Raw genomic sequence first — 19820 nt, 5'->3', positions numbered from 1 at the left:
ACCCTAACAAAGGTGAGTCTGATGTTCCCGTCAACTGGCCTCCTTTTAACAATCAGACCCACCAATATGTGGAGATCAACCACAGGATGGGCAGAAACTCTGTCAAGCAGAAGCTGAGGCTGCGCTTCGTCAACTACTGGACCAATACTTTCAGTGCCTTGCCCACCATTTCTGAGTAGAATTGCCTAGAATCATATACAGTCCATGCCAGTTAAATGGTCTAGCTTTAATTAAAGTTTTACTCAAAATCATATCAGCTATTTTTCATTACTCGATTGAAGACAATGAAACAAATGAATGCAATAAAAACACTTCAAACATTTTTATTGGTAGTTGAGCTTCTTTTGCTGTTGCCCAAAACTCCAAGATGTACTCAGGAGTAAAATGCACCTGCACACAGTGGATATTTAAATAAAAGTGAAGAGGAAGTCTTCTGATATGTCTCTATGGTTGGGTAAGTCTGTAATTATTATGGCAGTATGTACTCTCAGGTTTAAGAAATTGAAAGCTAAGTGGGCAAGTAGTCTGCATTTTACTCCTGAGTATATGTGGTTAGCCCTGGATGAGCTATAGGCTTGAGCATCACTTGATCTGAATGCGATGTCTCATGCCTGAGTTGCGAACACTCCAGTCAGTGTTTTCAAAACACTGCTGAAGTGCCCAGTCAGCTCCCTCTGACTACACTTTGACTGTCCTAACTGTTGGTTTCACATGTTTGATGAGTGCATGATCACATGGAACCATGGTAATATAGCCACACAAAGGCAAACCCAGAAAGCACATGCAGATGTTGCACAACCACGATTTTGAACATTTTCTACTTTGACCACAATATTTGGACTTATTTTCAATACCAATGCTCAGATTTATGATCATATGATTATGGTAATGATTGTAATTTGTTCAACTCAATAGCACAAGATGTAATAGCACACAGAAAAAAAAGCTTTATTGGACATTATTATTTAAAAGAAAACAAATAAACATATCACCTCATGTGTTTGTAAATCTGTACATATAATAATAGAATGGCAGGGACTGATTTTACCCACCATATGTGCCTATACTCACTCTTCTAAAATAACCTCCCTGTTCTCTTTGACTAAAGTAGTTTTATGCAGTCATAGTAAAGTTTATATTCTATCTTTCTGTTCTGCCATCTGCAGAAATCCACCGAATTGCTGCATTTTCCCCACAGTATTCATTGGCAATACCAATGCCAGCCTAAGAGAATTCAAGGACTGGAAATCACTAATTTAACTTGGGCACTGCAGCTGATTGAACCCAGATGGAATTTAGATGAATACATACACAATTATTGTAATTAATCTCATTTCATGGAAACAATTCTCAAGCACAAAGAGATTATGTTTCTGTTAATACCAGGATGTTGTAAGGTTGACGATCATATGAGAAGATGTGGTTTCTCCTTTGTTCCACATTACTTGCATTCCACCATTGCAACTATAACAGCATCTACATTACTACTACACCTACAACTACATCTACTTTATTAATGTATTTTTAAACATGAATAGACTGTTTGTCTAAACATGCTAACCTCTCTTGGCTCCTGATCCACCAATGTGATGAGGTGTATTACTGTCACTGAGCCACCTTTTGTAGCAGCTGCAATACGCCAAAACTCCACTGGAGTGCAATAAATGCCTGCAATGCAGGAGGAGAGTGGTGAGGATGCCATTGGTACTGCACCATTTCCTAAACTTATGACATAAATGTTTAATTCTTTATCGTCATTCACGAAGTTTGAGCCATAGTAATGAGCACAAAAGGCAAAACTATGACTAATTTGCGTGGAAGCATCCTTTCCGTATCTAAATCTATATTTATTTCTTCCCACTTTGTTTACTGTTGGCAAAAACGTGTATGGTACATTAGGCATAATTTCAATACAAAATGTTAATGTTCTAACTAAGAAAGTATAGATGGTCTTTATAAAGCCTGACTAAAAATGTGTCAGACTTTATAGCCAAGCCAATTCAATAGAAATATTAAGTAGCTTTAATTCAGTTTATGGTCAGGTAGGCCTACAGTAGAAAGCAAATGCCAGCAGCGGTTTGCATATCTCTGAATAGGGCTCTCTGTCTTTGTGGAGGCACGATATGCCCTCCCTTCGACCTCTCACCTGAGTGGGGCGTGGCGATCATTACTTCAAATGCTGGCTGTTAACCTACCGATTCACTCTCCACACGTAACACCACATGCCTTGGCGCACATACCCGAGCATCCCCTTCGAATACACGCGACCGTCGAGGGACTGCCAAAGACGCGATCAGGAAGGTCACTGGTCTGGGAAACGTAAGGTCGTCTTCTTATTGACTAGATTTTGATATATTTCTCGTGCAATTTTCTGTCTAGAATCCAGTGTGTTAGTGATGCCATTCCTTTACATAAGAGCTTTACTCGTTAATCCATGTAGTCTACCTGGGGTTATGTGCGACTTGGTCAGTGAATCTATATAGGAAACTGTAATTACCTTCATTGGCACGATGCATCTTGAGTTCAGTCCGGAGCTATCTTGTATGCGTAATATTGACATTTGGCACAGGTTCACAACAGCCTTGTGAAGTTCCATTGTAGTCACATCCATTTAAACGAGTTTAAAGCATATGACGATGGCCTCTGGGGTCACACCATGAAAGTTTTGAAGAAGATCCACCCTCCGAATCCGCTCTTCAATTTTTTTTACATATAATATTCAGTTGATATCCATGGGTGAAAGATGTGCCAGTAACACATAATCCAAGGTGTTATCTATGGGACGCTGATTGTAGTCAAATGTATTGTATTTGTCATTTCCGCACCATTTCCTAAAATTTAGATAGAAATGCAAAAGAGTGTCGACTTCTCTGTATAATAATAATAATGTTGGGCTACTAATCATTTTTAGCTTACATGTAATGCGTTATGCTACATCTCTATGTTATAATACATCTTAAAGTTATTTATTTACAATCTTTATTGAAACTGAGATTTTTCCTCTAGTGGAAGTTGCTGTGGTCTTCGGTGGCCCGCTGCTGGTGACAGCATAACACAGGGTGACACACTCTATGAACGGAGGGAACGGAGGACATTGGAGGTTGCCCTGAGCACATAAACACAGACACGCGCACTGATTATCCCGCCATGGAGAACCCCAGTAACACGCTGCTTGGTAAGGTGGCCGCGGTGGTCGTGATTAGCATCACGGCCGCCCTCGTGATGCATGTCCAAGATCCATCTGACACTATCCTCGGAGTCAGCTACCCTGAATTGTGGCGGAGGACAGGACTAGCGGGCGCGCCAGCAAGAGCCGCAACGTGCATCCTGGCAGGAGTCTTACTCCTCACATTGGGATGGCTGTACAGGCTACTATTCGCTCCTCTGGAGCTCCTGCGAACCCCCGATGAGGTGGGCTATATCGCTGAGGACGGGCGCTCCCGTGCTCAAGCCGCTAATGAGGTGAGACGGCGGCGAAAGACCGGAGAGCTGCCACCCGTTTATCCAAACGGATGGTACAGAGTGCTGGATTCTCACATGCTAGAGAGAGGGGATGTCAAAAACGTGACTGTGCTCGGTAAGTCTTTTAGCTCTAGTACAGATATGTTAGACATCCTAGTGTAATATATGTGCTACAAATAAGCATTATCCTGCAGACATTCAGTGAGACAGTGATTCATTGATGTTATTCATAGTAAAAGCATGGCCGAAAATGATGAGTGTGTTAAGACGATCGCATCCCGCTGTGTTGTGCGACTGCCTCCCTCAGCTGAAGCGTTTGGTGCGTACAAGTACACCCAGGATAAAAATAGCATGTTTTGTAACCAGGTCAGCACAATAACGAATACTAGCTACTTTTATTCTGCTGACTCGCAAACCAACCGCAGTTAGCCAGCAGCGGGCTTTCTTGCCACAGTGATACAAGAAATGTTTCATATTCTATTCCATCATGGTTATCCTCAAACTAGGCCTATGAAACTGCACCTGCCACACAGGTGTAGATGTTGCTCCATCTCCTGAAATATTTGAATGCCTCTAATAACTCACAGAAAAAAAGGTTTGAAATATGAGACAAAATAAAGTGAGCCTGTTTCTATGTGAGCATATTTTCCTTTCTGTACGTCTGCTTGGTAAACCACACATATGTATGCATTGTATTGCATTGGTTGGTAATGTTCAAAAGGCTCAAAATGCAACTACAAACTGGACTTAACTTCGATTAAATAGAATACATTCTACGATAGAATGACACATTTAATTGGAAAAACAATAGACATTATTGTTAAAAAGACAACAAATAAGCATATTATCCCATGTGTTCATTCATTTGTACAGAATAGCAGGAACTGATTTCCCTTCCAATACTGACTCCATGGCTACAGCCTTGGGCATTACAGTCTATTGCACATGCTAGTTCAAATCAATAGGTTTACTTGGGTGTACTAAGGACTAAGGTTCCTCTATCGGAGTACAGTCATTGCTGTCAATCACAACAGTGAGTTTTCTTCCTCGCTCACCTGCACATTGGTTCTGCTGATAGGGTAACAGAGTAACTTAACTCATGCATCCATACTGTCACAAGACTTGATAATGATAAAGATGAATCTATGATACATCATGAATACACACCAACTTGTCTCACATCATGTGGGTTGTGGCCTGATGGCCTGTGAAACTCCTATGTCAGCCCCATCCCTCATCTGATGCTCCTTCATACACGATACGCATACAGGTCTGAGGGTCAGCTACCCAAGGTCTGAACTATTCCTTGAGTTTATCAAGTACAGTTGCCACTATGTTAGAGCTGTGTACTTGCCAATGATTAGCTTTCCAATGTCACAACCCACAGTAGTTTTTTAGTACTGTATTGTTAGAAGACTACCGGTACTTTTGCTGCACCAGTCAATACAAAAAACCTAATGTTGTATTTAACAAAACATGTTTAACAGACCTATACCAAGATTAGTGAAGCTACAATTAAGTTACCAAATAACAAGATGATTATCTTCCCAACAGCAGAAATAGCGCAACTAAATGTAGATGTTCATGCCTTCAACTTTCTGAGTTGTCACATTCATCCTTGCCACTCTCAACAAGTTCCCCATCTTTAACGTTACCAGGTCAAACGATAGCTTACTCATCTAGCCAACTCATCCAGGGCTGGTAACAGGAGCTTAGAGTGTATGCATATAGGCAAGTTGAGTTGATAAACAGATTTGCAAGGATTTTTTTCTGGGATTTGATGTGTGTAACTGTGTATGGTAGCTGAGTCACTGGCCATTTTTAAAAAATATATATTTTAGTTTATTGGAAAGAACAGTCAGTTGTTCTAGGAAAGGAGGAGGATAGTGATATACGCCCTGAAATGATTCATAACACATCAGACATTATGATTTCTAGAAAGTTAGGGTTGTGTCTTAGAAACCATGTGAATCTTACTGAGAGATGAGAAAGGCAGAGGTGGTTGACCAGAATGACACAGTAGTCAGATTTGGCTGTGGTCAACAGATTGGTCAGTTGCAAAACTTTTTGTCAGGATTTCTATTGACTGATGACTGAATCACTGTTCCCTTTTTTACATGTTAGTGCTTTCAAAATCTATTTTGTTTTGTTAATAATGTTCATTCAACAGTGTTCTCTATTTCACATTCCAACACACTATACACAGTAACAAACATAGAGATGTAAGGTTTCTGTGCATGTCAAAGAGTGTGGAAAGAGAAAATGTGCATAGTCATTATGAGCTGTCTTCAACATGCACATGAGTGATGACAAAACCAGAACTTTCTCATTCACTCCACTTGGTTCTTGTTGGAATAATTAGCTTTTTGTTGGTGCGCTTCATTCCATGTCCATTGTTCGCCTTCACTGTGGCTGTCTGTGGCCAAGTTGCCACAATGCATACGATCACCTTGCAAATCCTGTTGCCTCACTAGTGGAAGTGTCAAACAAAACGTGATTGTTGTTTGGGGAAGGGGGTGACTAGGTGATGGTTTCTTGGAAACAATTCTTTTTGGTATCCAAGACTCAGTCTCCTTGTGGATAGAGGAGTTAATTTGTGTTAGAACACTTTCAAAGCGAAATACATTACTGGTAACAGGTGTTGTGTTTCATGAGTTGTGATTAGGGTAGGGTCAATGTTCTGAATAAAATATGGCAAATTATGTGATGTACACTGATAACAACAGTAAATATGAGTTCTATAAAATAAAGTGTTACATGTTATGATATATAGTAAATATATTGTGTATTATTTCATCATTCAAACCCTTGTGCTTTTGCATTTTGATGATGAATATCCAAACTATCAATCAGGGTGATGAAATTTTGCGCAGTTCGTACATTGATGTTTGAATTTACCTGAATGTCTGGGTATAATTTCTTGATTGATAAATTGCCTTCAGTCACCCAGTTTTTGACCATGTCTTTACAGATTGCATGTTTTCTTCCGAGTCCTTTCATATTATATGTAATGGTAATAGACAGTTCCATTCAAACTGTCAGCCTCTATACCTTCCATTCAAGCTGTCACACTTCCATTCAAGCTGTCAGCCTCTATACCTTCCATTCAGACTGTCAAGCCTGCCTGTTAGCCAAACTCTTGCCCAGTTTACAGGCTTGTTGTCACAGATTAAGGCTTCTGTCCTGTGCAGCCTTAGTTTCACAAAGGTTACTCTCGGTCAGATGTGAGACTTCATAACAAGAGTCACTTTCTATACAATTGGCCGATGTAAGCTCTAGCTGTTTGGCATCGCTCGCAGTGTTCACATTTCGCCCACACGTTTTCTCATATTTCATGCCCATCAGGGATTCGTCTGTGTCGGTAATAGGACCACAGCTTTCTCTGTGCAAAAAAACTGAGCACTCCCACTGTTGTTATCATGGAAGCACAAATTAGCCATGCCTGCCGCTACAATGCAACAACAACTCCGAGGTAATTATCATGGTAATAATGCACTGGCATTGTTTATTTCAGGGGTGCTTTGATGAGATTCACAAACGGGGGAAAATAAGGGCTGTTTTGTTCACCAGAGTTTGAGTAGGTAGGAGAGAAGAAGAGAAGAGCGGGAGTAGGTGAAGTGGAAAAGGACAATATTAAGAAGTTTGGAAGTGGGAAAGAGATAGAATAAAGTAGATGATAAAAGGATAGAGGGAGAGGAGGTACCCAAAAGCAGAGGTAGAGGAAGGGAAAGGACACCCACACACACACAGAGGAAGAGGGGCCAAAATTCAGCACCTGCTGTTCTCAGCAATGAGTATTTATTTCCTAGTAGGTTGTGAGCCAGGTTGTAGTGAGCAGTTTATATCACCTGTGTTCAGATCCAGCCCTTCTTATAGTTAGGTGCCCCTGTAGCGTGTGATTTGATGATTTCATCATGTTTATTGGGGCTGCATATAATGCAGCAATGATGGCCAGACTTGTCTGCTTCATCCTCATTCATTTCTGTTACCCCCCCCCCTCCTCCTTCTCCCTGTCTCCTTTCTCTGTCTATGCTTCATTGCCTGATATAAGTGTCTGTCCCAGATTTGCCTCATCCAAATCAAACTCGAGCCCAAGGGACTCAGCTTTCCCTGAAGATGACAAAGCCCAGTGGATTCCTATTGATCATCTTTGTGTGCACGAGAACCCACTCTTCATCCCCTTGACCAAGTGCCACATTAAACCAGCAAGAGCATGAAAGGCCTAATGGTCTAATGACAGAAGTCAAGTATGGAATTGGATCTGAGGGAGTAACGATTGTGTTCCATTCACATTTATGTGCCCATGTCCTGTGCTTGTCCTATTTATAGTGCCAGTGTTATACAGAGGGGTTTTATAGGCCTACTGTAGCCCTACTCTCATGTGTTGTTGCATCCTTGCTAATTTATTTGTTTTTTTCTGTTTTAATTGGAGGGCAATCTTGCTTGCTTGCTTGTTTCTGCAAATGTTGGTGAGCCCAGGCCACGGTTCCTGCTAATCTGAGCCCTAATCTGGGTGTAAGCTGAGGCCTGCCGAGCTCACGACGCTGCCAGTGGCCAGCACAAACTTTGATCCACCTCGATCTCCCACCCGGAGTGCATGCACACCGCACGTCTCCCTACTGCTCGTCTGTTCAATGTCCGCTGGGCACGGCTTTGCATCGGGAGGACATGCACAAACATTATGTGCCCACACAAAGACATGCATCGATGAACACACACATACACACACACACACATGCAGTGGTGAGACACAGGCTCGCCAAACTAACTCCCAACAGATTTGCTTAACAAATTGCCTATGTTTACCATCAGACTTGAATTTAGTTTGAGTGTAGCACTCCACTCACTGTGGCTTCCAGAGTGTCCCATGTACCACATGCTGTGATTGCCTCAAGCCAGGCAATGCAATCGAATTGCATATGAAGTTTTTCATTGTTGCCACAATTATTTAAATTTGTAGGACAACTTGTAGGCTACCATAATGGGAGTATGTCTCTTTAAAATCTATGTGACTCTAAAATCTTTAAAAGATTTTTTTATTTGGATTTTATTTATGTGGATAGGAGAAGCAATTCAATCTGAGTGTCCTCATCTGCACTCCTGCACTTGCAACCCTGAAGTATTATATATTAGAGGGGCAGTTTAGAGGTTCTGTTGCCCACCTGTGTTTTATGACATCAAGCTCGTTCATGTACCTAAAGTGTACTTCAGGAGTGCTTTGGGCAACTGAACTGCGAGGAATTGGACACTTTGGCTGTGTCTCAAACCGCATACTTCCATCAGTACACTGCTAGAGTACACTGAGAGCGTTGTGTCCACTTTTCGATGGTTAGTATTGTCCCAATATCTGCACTATATAGTATTTGAAGTGTGCAAGTAGGTGGTTTGTCGCTTTAAATTAGTGTCTTTAATGAGTGCCGGTGCTGCCACTCGCAGGTGAATAGAGATACTGCATAGATTGCATTAAGACAAACAGGAATGCAAAAAGGAGATGCCTCTGGGCTGACTCCAAGCACACGTCGAGTCAAGTGTCTATTTAAAATGCCTTTATTGCAGCATATCAGACTTTCTCACAAAGAAAATGTGGTTTCACCCCCACTGGGCCTTCTTCAGGAAATGTATGTTATGTTATGTAATGTAATTTATGTTATGAGTCATTAGAAAGGGCCCTACAGACTTTATTATTGTCATACTTGCAGAAAATGTGTTGTTACATGTAGTTGAATGTGGAGCAATGGCATATTAATGAGAAATGTACTTTGCCTCCTCACCGTCTGTCTCACAGGAGAGCAGGTTGCTGTGTTCCGGGGTCTAGATGGGAAGGCGTATGTGGTGGACGCCTACTGCCCGCACCTGGGTGCCAACTTGGCAGTGGGAGGGCGTGTGGTGGGCGGATGCATCGAGTGCCCCTTCCATGGGTGGCAGTTTCGGGGTGAGGATGGGAAGTGTGTGAGGATCCCGTACGCTGAGAAAGGTGAGCACTAACGCTTCTTCTCATTTCTGTAAAACAAATCCTGCTGTATGATAATATGAAGCAGATAACTTGTTGTGCAGATGTCTATGTCAGTGTGTTTATGTGAGAAAGTACCATATCAATGTCAGCAATCGTATCACCCATTTGTGTCTATTTTATATAGATATCTATTTATATTCCTTTTAAAGTTCTACTCATCCAAGTTTACAAAAATATCGCGATTAATTCACTACACGTTGTGCCTACATTATGCATTCAACCCCTCATTAAAACCCTGCTAATGACGATATCTGTGTGCTAATTTATGTGGGTGTGTGGTGCCCTGTGCTGTCCTCAGTGCCAGAGTTTGCTAAGGTGCGCTGCTGGCCCAGCTGTGAGATTAATGGGCAGATCCTGGTGTGGTTCCACTGTGATGGGGATGAGCCTGGCTGGAGAGTGCCGGAACAGAGGGAGATCACCCGGGCGAATGGGTCTACCGCGGACGCACCGAGCACTTCATCAACGCACACATAGAGGTAGGATGTGTGTGTGTGTGTGTGTGTGTGTGTGTGTGTGTGTGTGTGTGTGTGTGTGTGTGTGTGTGTGTGTGCGCGCGCATGTGAATATGAGTGTGCGTGTCAGTGGTATAGCTCATAGCTTCAAACCAAGTATTCAAAATCACACATGGCCCTCGGACAGATACAACAAATCCTAAAAGAAAGAGAATTGACACGACACAATGGAATAATGAGGAACTGAGAAAATTCATTGATAATCATTGCGAGTCTTGGTTTGTGTCCACTGCAGGAGATCCCAGAGAACGCTGCGGACATCGCCCACCTGGCACACCTGCACACGCCTGGCATTGTGAGCGGGGTGGACCTGCGCTACACCAATAGCAAGACCTGGGAGTTTGTACGACATGACTGGAAGGTGAGGGAGCGGTGTGGGAGAGACATGTTCGCTCTGATCTGTGTGATGTATTCATCATATTTAGACTTTGTTTTCAGTTGCATTGCTTTAGTGGCATGCAGTTCTGAGAAGAGACTATAGCCCATAGAGTATCACAATGTAAGAATTCCCCCTTTCATCAATTTTCAACATACTTGGTATCTATTTAGCATTAAGGAGGTACCCAGTTCACCAGGAACAGATGAAAGGGTCACATTCCAAGTCAGAACCACAAAGTTACATGTACAGTACACTGTAGAATACCATACCAGGCATTCTGGGTGCACATTGGCATGAACAGAGATGCAATTCTACCTATTATAAGTCTGCATATCATCAAAATGACCATGGAGCCATTATTTTAAGGTAAAAGAACTGTGAAGAAGAAATGTGTTGCTTTAGCCCTTAGCTCTTTATCAGGGGAGTGAGCACTCGGCAAAAACGTAATAAGGTAGAGCAGTGTGGTGCAGTAGTACAGCAGAGAGCAGTATGGTGCATTACAGAGAGCAGGATGATGCAGTAGTACAGCAGAGAGCAGTATGGTACAGTAGTACAGCAGAGAGCAGTATGGTGCAGTAGTACAGGAGAGAGCAGTATGGCGCATTACAGCAGAGAGCAGTATAGTGCAGTAGTACAGCAGAGAGCAGTATGGTGCAGTAGTACAGCTGAGAGCAGTATGATGCAGTAGTACAGCAGAGAGCAGTATGGTGCATTAACAGCAGAGAGCAGTATGGTGCAGTAGTACAGCAGAGAGCAGTACAGTGCAGTAGTACAGCAGAGAGCAGTATGGTGCAGTAGTACAGCAGAGAGCAGTAGTACAGCAGTAGTACAGCAGAGGCAGTATAGTGCAGAGAGCATAGTACAGCAGAGAGCAGTAGTATGGTGCAGTAATTACAGCAGAGACAGTATGGTGCAGTAACAGCAGAGAGCAGTATGGTGCAGTAGTACAGCAGAAACAGTATGGTGCAGTAGTACAGCAGAACACAGTATGGTGCAGTAGTACAGCAGAGAAACAGTATGGTGCATTACAGAGGCAGTATGGTGCATTACAGAGAGCAGTGTGGTGCATTACAGAGAGCAGTATGGTGCATTACAGAGAGCAGTATGGTGCAGTAGTACAGCAGAGAGCAGTATGGTGCATTACAGAGAGCAGTATGGTGCATTACAGAGAGCAGTATTGTGCAGTAGTACAGCAGAGAGCAGTATGATGCAGTAGTACAGCAGAGAGCAGTATGGTGCAGTAGTACAGCAGAGAGCAGTATGGTGCATTACAGAGAGCAGTATGGTGCATTACAGAGAGCAGTATTGTGCAGTAGTACAGCAGAGAGCAGTATGGTGCATTACAGAGACCAGTATGGTGCATTACAGAGAGCAGTATGGTGCAGTAGTACAGCAGAGAGCAGTATGGTGCCGTACAACACAGAGCAGTATGGTGCATTACAGAAGAGTGGCGGTTTGGTTTGTGTCTCTCTCAGGTGGAGTGGAAGCCCGAGCCGGAGCCCAACAAGCACTGCTCCCAGATGCTGGTGAAGCATGCACTGACCGTGTTCGGCCGCCGCTGGCCCCTGCTCGACCTGGATGTGGTGGCGAGACAGGTAAAACAAAGACAACAAACAAAAACAACAATATGGATATCCCCAAGGCCTCTGTACACTCATAGCCTGTACACACATTCACACCATACATACGCGCACATACACACACACAAACACACACACACACACACACACACACACACACACACTCACACTCACACACACATACACACAGACACCCATGCACCAGCATACACACATTTATTTCTGGCCAGGTGCATTGTTTTTATTTATTTTGTGTCCACACTTATTTCCACCTCAATGCACTTTACTTCTGTACTTCACATTTCGTGTCACTGGACTCGTGCCACTTATATAACTGATATAACTTTCTGAAATAAATATAAAAAACCTTTAAAAGTTGAAGTAGTTGGATATTTGATGTGCAGCCATAATGCATGTAAAAGCCAGGGGGAGACAGTGAGCTGCTTCTTGTGGATATCCCAGATTGCTGACAGTCACTGAGGGCTGCTGCAGTTTCTTCTGCCGGTGCAGTTGCTCTGCTGTAATGAGCTGTGATTCGTTTTTGTAAATTAGATATTTATTCATTGATTGCAAATTCTAACTCTGATTTATTACCTGGAATTATCCATACATTAATATAGTCTATCATGGGAAAATATTGTATATTTTAATCCTATTTATTGCACATATTGGCTGTGAAGTTAATCTGAGGTAACAAAGTGTGAGGTCCAGCACCACCAGTACCATAAGGCCATCTCGTCTCTACACTGAATTACAGTAAACACAGGATAAATACTATCCTGTCCTAAAGGCCAAATCCAGTTGGAATTATCCTTATAACGACGTCTAAGCATCAGAATTTAACACGGAATACAATCTATCCTAACCCAGAAGTTCAAATGTTCTCTGTTAAAGGAACACACCAACTTTTGGGGACTTTAGCTTATTCACCATATTCCCCAGAGTTTTCATTCATTTCATTCAGGCAAAGCTCTGCTCCTTGGGGTTTGAGGAAGTAACACCTGAGCTTTTCAGGTACTGGCTGCAAATCACTCTGCCTAAGTAGCAGTGCTTCGCCTGAATGTGAACATACTGTAGTACCAAGTATACGCTTACAAAATGACTCTGTCTCATTTGACATTGTTATTTGTACATGTTGTAACTATACAAATCACAGCATGTAAATAGGAAAAATTGGAATTATTTTGTTCAGGGGAATATGGTGAATAAGCTAAAGTCTCATAAAGTCGGCGTTTTCCTTTAAGGAAACATATAAGTAGAATCAGACAATAAGTCAGACTATAATGTGTATTTATACACGTATATGTGTACCATTTATACACGTATATGTGTATAACTATGGCTGAAGTTCATTGGTTCCTCTTATAGGGTTCTACTTTTGAACCCAGTCATCAACTATACACCCTGCTGTGCCAACCATTTTATACTCATACTTTTCCAGCCCACTGACAGCTGACTACTCAGTTTAGAGCTAGAGGGATGGCAGTGTTGTCACCCCCACACACACACACACACACACACACACACACACACACACACATACACACACTACCCTCCCTAGTTCCACCTGTCTGCCTCTGATTTAAGCCTGGATTCTTGGTTCAGGATTTGGGAGCTGTGTCTTGCTGCAGCAACAGCAGCTAACAGCATCTTAAAGCAAGTCTACAAATCTACTGCCAAAACTAAACCCCGACACTGTTTAATAGCCATCAACAGTATTTTAAGAGCCTCCTGACAGCTCTCCTGACTCATGGGGGCACACCTCAGCCAAATGTTTCCATCCATCAGCTTAGTGCTGTCAGTACTGTCACATATACCATATGATGGAGGCCAATTTGACCTTGTCATTTCGACAGTCTGATCATATATGTTTGTCCAGTTTAGAAGTATTATGAGTAACTCGTCTACTTTACTGTGCCACTGTGGTCATCATCACCTGATCTGAATAAAAATAACATTCTTAAAAAATCACTCACTGGGCTTCTTTGCCTGTTCTGGTACAAAACAACCCATCTGAGTGGGCTCCACATCCATAACTTCTCATCTGTGCCACCTTTGCTTGTCTCTTACTTGTCTGCCTTTACAGCAGCCATGTTTGCCAAGACCAGATCTACAGTACTACCATGTACCAACCATAAACAATTCTTTATAGTCCTGTCCTAAATGAACTGTTTATGGGCAAACGGCAGCCCAGCATTCGCATCCATCAGCTGAGCGGTACCAGCCCTGTCCCATATATTGTGCCTTTGCTGGCTTTACCGCTTTTGTGCTTAGACATTGCGATCAGGGCCCCTTCTAATACTAGCTTTCCTCTCTATGGTGATGCCAGCCTTTCCCTCTGGTATTCTGAGATGGGCATCGCCAACTTACTGGCATATTACTTCCCAGCTGAGGAGGCTAACAAGAGAGCAGGTTACATTGCTATTTTAGTGTTGTGACTTTACTGTAAGTGGACATCCAAATGGCTGTGCTTAGAGAGAACATAACAGAAAATGTGTCAACTGAGGAACACAAGTCTCATGCTTTGGTCAGCGTGTATTTTACTCAGTGTTTAAATGTCTAAAAGTAGTGCTGCACTCTTTGTTTTACTCCTGTACTGTTTTTTAGAATAGTCATGCTCAGTTACTTTCATTCTGTGTGAACAAATGTTGCCTAAAGGCACTATGGTCTTCATCACCACATATGCTCAATTTTTTAGCTCAAGCATTTCTTATTTGTTTGTGTGTGTGTGTGTGTATGTGCGTGTGTGTGTTGTGTGTGTGTGTGTGTGTGTGTGTGTGTCTGTGTGTGTGTGTGTGTGTTCATGCCTGTGTGTGTGAGTTGTGTATGTGTGTGTGTGTGTGTGTGTGTGTGTGTGTGTGTGTGTGTGTATGTACATGTATGTGTGTGTGTGTACTTTCAGGTGGGCCCAGGCATTGTGTTCCTGCTCTTTGACCACAGTTTCCTGGGCCACGGGGTCATCATGCACTGCGTGACCCCCGTGGAGCCGCTCCTCCAGTGTGTGTCCCACACCATCTTCTACCAGAGCAGCATCCCCCCTCTGGTCCCCAAATTCATCCTACGAGCTGAGTGCATACAGGTAAGGCACACATACAGTACACATGCACACACACACACACACACACACACACACACACACACACACACACACACACACATACTGAGAGAAACACACACACAAACACATGAGGGAGAGAGAAAGATATATATATGTATATATATATATACAGCAGGGGTCTCAAACTCAAATGAGCTGGGGGCCAATTCTGCCAACGTCATCTGATTGGAGGGCCGGCTTTTTCTGAAAATGCAATGTTCTTTTTTTCAAATACCACACAAAACTTCAAACAGAAAGTGCAAGTGTTTTTATCTAGTTTTAGACACCTGTGCTAGCAACCTTAGCTTATAAATAAAATAATGATAAAATAAATATTAATACAAATTATAAAACTAATGAAAAGCATAAAAACAGGTATGTGTGTGTTTCAAACCAAATAAAAATATTTTCCTTTCATAACTTTTTTAAACCTGGCAAACTATAGGCGTCAGGGTTAAGAAAGCAACACCATTGGATTTTTAAATCAAAATTTCACAAGGCCATGGCTTGAAAGTGGTCAGAGATAAAGTCCTACTGTAAATGTAAAAATCTTTGAGTAAAACAAAAGTTAATGAAGGGGGTACATTTACCCATCTAATTTGCCACTGGATGGCAAGCACCTCAAATTATGCACCTTTCAGTAAATACTGGATGAACATATTTGAGCAGGTTTACTTTCCTTTTTTCATATTACCCACATAACAAATTAACAGGAAAACACCTTCGATGTTTACCAACACCTAAGATGTATATGGTTTCTAAACTACAGCCTACAATAAAGTATTCTGGTCAAATCAGTTCCTATCGCGGGTAATCTGAGTACCCAGAAGTTCGCATCATATTGCGGGTGACTTTGTAGTTTAGAGCCCTATTTCTACTAGCCCTGCTGTCTGTACCACGTCCATTACGGACACTATCATCACGATTACCACTGCAACCTCCAAGCTATGTTGGGCAGAGGGTCGAAATAAGCATGGTATGCTTAGTGGACACCGTCGTATACACGCAGACGCACCTCCATTCAATAGACGATCGATCATAATCTCCAAAAGGATATTCTCCTTCAGATTTAAAATAGGTGAATAACATAGCCTACCTAAGACTTCATCACACGTAAACGTTTTTCAACATTTGGTGTAGGCCTATTTCTGCTTAATTTCTGCTTCAATTTATGCAACACTATGGCCTGCATCGCTTCCGTGTCATTACAAATGCACGTCTTTGTGTTTCTCGCTACAAGTATTTCCTGAAAACTTTGCACAGCGATTTTGGGTTTGAATGAAGCTCTGGATGTCTAGCACATAGTGGAGCAGAGTAGGCTACAAATGAGATTTGTCACCGTACTTGGAACTATCGTCTATTTTAATCAGTATCGTTGTTTGTCGCAATTAAAAAGTCTCAAGGGCCGGATTACATTATTATTTTGACATACGTCGCGGGCCGGGTGTTTGAGACCCCTGATATACAGTATAGAGAGAGAGAGAGAGAGATAAAAACACACACACATACAGACAATTGCACACACAAACCGAACATACATACACTCACATGATAACTCACACAAAGGCTCACAATGCCTACAGAATGCCACAGTCCAGGTCATCCATATCTGACACGCGCACACCGCCCTCACCAAATGAGGAGCCTGGTGCTATGACACCACCTCATTTATAAAGTGTCAAAGGAGGCTCTACAGAGTACACACATTCAAAGGTACATGCAGACTGCAGTGCAGACAATGATAGTTGAAGAGGGATGCTGAAGGGAATCCACAGTCGCACGCTGTTTTAAGAGATCCCCAGAGGTCTTGGGCAGAAATCGAATTTTGTTTTGACAAGAAACCCTCTCCGGTCAGAACATCCATTATTCGACGCCTCATCGGGCCACATGCGCAATCGGCCTCTTGAGAAACAAGTTGCCGTGCCGGCACAAACCGAGCCTGAATCACCCACTTGGAATTGTAAGCTGTGAACGCTAGCAGGTTTTGTTCTTTGGGAATTGAGGTTATAGGTTTTCCTTGAGATAGCATTCCATGAAAGCAGCACCTTTTTGTGTGAAAGAAAATAATAGCTGAATTAAAGCATGAATGTACGGGAGGTGAATGGGGGTCGCCACGGGGTAAAATGTCCTTTGAAACTCATCCATTGTGCTGTGTCTGGCAGTTTGAACGAGACGTGATGATCTGGAACAATAAGACGTACATCTCCAAGCCCATGCTGGTGAAGGAGGACTCAGCCATTCAGAAGCACCGTCGCTGGTTCAGTCAGTTCTACAGTGACAACAGCCCCCGACTACGCTACCAGCACGACACAATGGACTTCTGAACATGCTCTGGAGGTATTTATGTCGATCTATCTATCTATCTATCTAATCTATCTGTCTCTCTGACTGTCTGTCCATTCATCCACGTGTAGATACAGTGATGGCCAAAAGTATTGGCACCATGCTAAAGTTGACTGAAAAGAGGAATATAAAATCATCTTTTGGAAATTGATCTTAATGCCTTAAGTGACAAATGAGGAAATATCTAACCTTTAAGGACACCAATTTTCTTAGTGAATTAATAATGTATCATAAATAAATACATGTTCTTCCTTAAAATACAGGGGTCATAAGTATTCCCACCCCTATGTTAAATTCTCATAGAGACAGGCAGATTTTTATTTTTAAAGGCCAGTTATTTCATGGATCCAGAATACTGTGCATCCTGATAAAGTTACCTTGGCCTTTGGAATTAAAATAGCCCCACATCATCACATTGGCATGGGTGTTATTTCAGTTAGCCTATTAGCTGGTTTGATTTGCATTGAGCTCAGACTGAAGTAGATCAGTAAAAGTTTAGGTGCTTTGCCTTGAGAGACAGGAGATTTTGAATGGAGGCCCCTCAAGCACACTGTGTGGGAGAAAGTGCTTATTCAATTTCCATATGAACTACAGGCCTTAGAAATTCAGTTTCTCATAAAACCTTGTGGAAGACAGTCAATTGCACTACCCATACTGTGTCTACACTCCCACAGAGAGAGACAGAGCCAGTGGCCAAGACAAATACAATTCTGACAGAAGGTGGAGAGCAGAGAGAACAAGATGAATGACATCCTAAAGAAGGCTAAATGAACTGCAATGAAAGGGGACCGACTGTGAGAATGAAAATGAGTGAAATCCCCGTTTTTATCAGCACAGTTTCTAAACCTACATTGATTCCATCTCACCTAACACCGAGCCCATTAAAGCTAATGGCTAATTATCCGTGGATCGTGTGAATAGGTGCGTTGGGGATTACAAAGAGTCAAGAGTAATAAAGCCAACACACTCATATTCTTAGCTGCCGTAATTAAAGCTTAATTGCAAACCCAAGCTCCACCACTGAGACACGTCTCCAAAGTAAAGTTACTGTTTCTCCCCACTGCTTCCATAGGTGTGTGATGGAGCCTTCCAGTGGACTCTGCATCCCACTGGATCCAGATGCTGTTTGGATGCATTTTTAAAAAAAAAAAAAAGACTTTTGATGACTGAGGGTGAACAAAAATTACTTGTGAAGAGGACGATCAGATATCTCTAAGGGTAGATGAGGTAGGAAAGGGTGTTCACTAGGAGTGTAACAATGTGCCAATGACAAAATGCTCAAATTAGGTGATCTAAAATGAATTATACAATTGAGTTTCCCATCTTAAACATAAGAATGTAACCAAAAAATTTAATTTTAGAATGTTGCATACCAGAGTAAAAGCACCCAGTTGTGATTGCATACTGCATTGAATTGCAAAATCATGAAGTTGTGCAATTATTATATTTCAAACCGTTGCACTCCTAGTATCAGGCATCTCCCATATTTGATACCAAGTGCAAGCTTTCCTCATGGTGGGGATTAGGAGAGGGGGTTAAGGATACTTTGAGAACCTAATAGTCCTTGTTAAAGTGCCTGAGAGGCCTAAGAATCCGTGGACTGCGATAGCATCTTGGCCTGTTTAATACAAGGACGCATCAAAGTCAGGCTCCCTTCAAGCACCATGCTACATGTTCAATCTCGAAAGCCATCCCAAAGAAACAGATGTCATGAATCTGCCTGAGAAAATCGAACAGCTTCAAAGCCAGCAGAAGATATCCGAATGCCAAGATTACCTCAACCTTCTTGCAAGCCTGAAGGACTCATTGCACAAAACTGACACTGACCTCACAAGCTGTTTCAGCAAAAAGTGTGTGTGTGTGAGAGAGAGAGAGAGAGAGAGAGAGAGAGAGAGAGAGAGAGAGAGAGAAGTGGTTTGACGATGAATTTGTATGTGTACGATGTTACTGTCAATGCTTTTGCTGTAGCTACAGGATCATAGGTCATGTCAGCTATGCATGTCTTGTTTATTTGTTTGATTTTGTTCGAGCCGAAGAGGAAAACAACATGCGTGCGCTTTGATCTGAGCGTGTTCACTGCACTGCTGTCATCACGCTCAGTGACCCACGACGATGGACTCTGTTCCATCCCGGTCCCCTGACGGCCACACCTCAGCACAGATCTGTGAGGGGCGCTGGCACGAAATGGGCACAGATAAGCCTTAAAACACGACGTCACTCAGTCCTGGGCCATGCCCAGCAGACTGCCCCCCACTCCCCGAGTGCCCCATAAGCCAGCATTCTTTAACCACACCAGGCGTGTTTGTCCTGCAAAGTCAGACGTGTTTGCTGTCCAGCCCCTGGGGGGTATGGCATGGCACTTATCTAGAGTTAGCAGGGCGGCTGATAGCGGATTGCATTAGCCACACAGAAACCTGATAGCGCAGGGCTAGTC

General features: G+C 42.5%; 2 protein-coding genes across 2 annotated transcripts in view; both read left to right on the top strand.

The window, feature by feature from the left end:
* The window catches only part of LOC125304188 (bile salt-activated lipase-like), an 8197-nt gene extending 7875 nt beyond the window's left edge, over positions 1-322 (top strand). Inside the window, exon 11 of the mRNA XM_048258256.1 lies at positions 1-322. This exon is cut by the window's left edge and continues 2 nt beyond it. Within this exon, the coding sequence (XP_048114213.1) occupies positions 1-179 (179 nt within the window). The 3' untranslated portion in view covers positions 180-322.
* Positions 323-2217: 1895 nt separating this feature from the next.
* Positions 2218-19279, top strand: zgc:92275 (cholesterol 7-desaturase nvd). Its single transcript, XM_048258214.1, is given in 10 exon segments — positions 2218-2319; positions 3007-3577; positions 9248-9436; positions 9774-9893; positions 9896-9951; positions 10223-10348; positions 11842-11961; positions 14849-15025; positions 17206-17380; positions 18459-19279. Coding segments are annotated over 8 exon segments (1380 nt in total). The 5' UTR covers positions 2218-2319; positions 3007-3147; the 3' UTR covers positions 17368-17380; positions 18459-19279.
* Positions 19280-19820: the final 541 nt, after the last annotated feature.

The sequence above is a fragment of the Alosa alosa genome, chromosome 12 (genome assembly GCF_017589495.1).
Source record: "Alosa alosa isolate M-15738 ecotype Scorff River chromosome 12, AALO_Geno_1.1, whole genome shotgun sequence".
Classification (NCBI taxonomy): Eukaryota; Metazoa; Chordata; class Actinopteri; order Clupeiformes; family Clupeidae; genus Alosa; species Alosa alosa.
The sequence above is the reverse complement of the archived record's forward strand: the minus strand, read 5'-3'. Positions and strand labels throughout refer to the sequence as shown.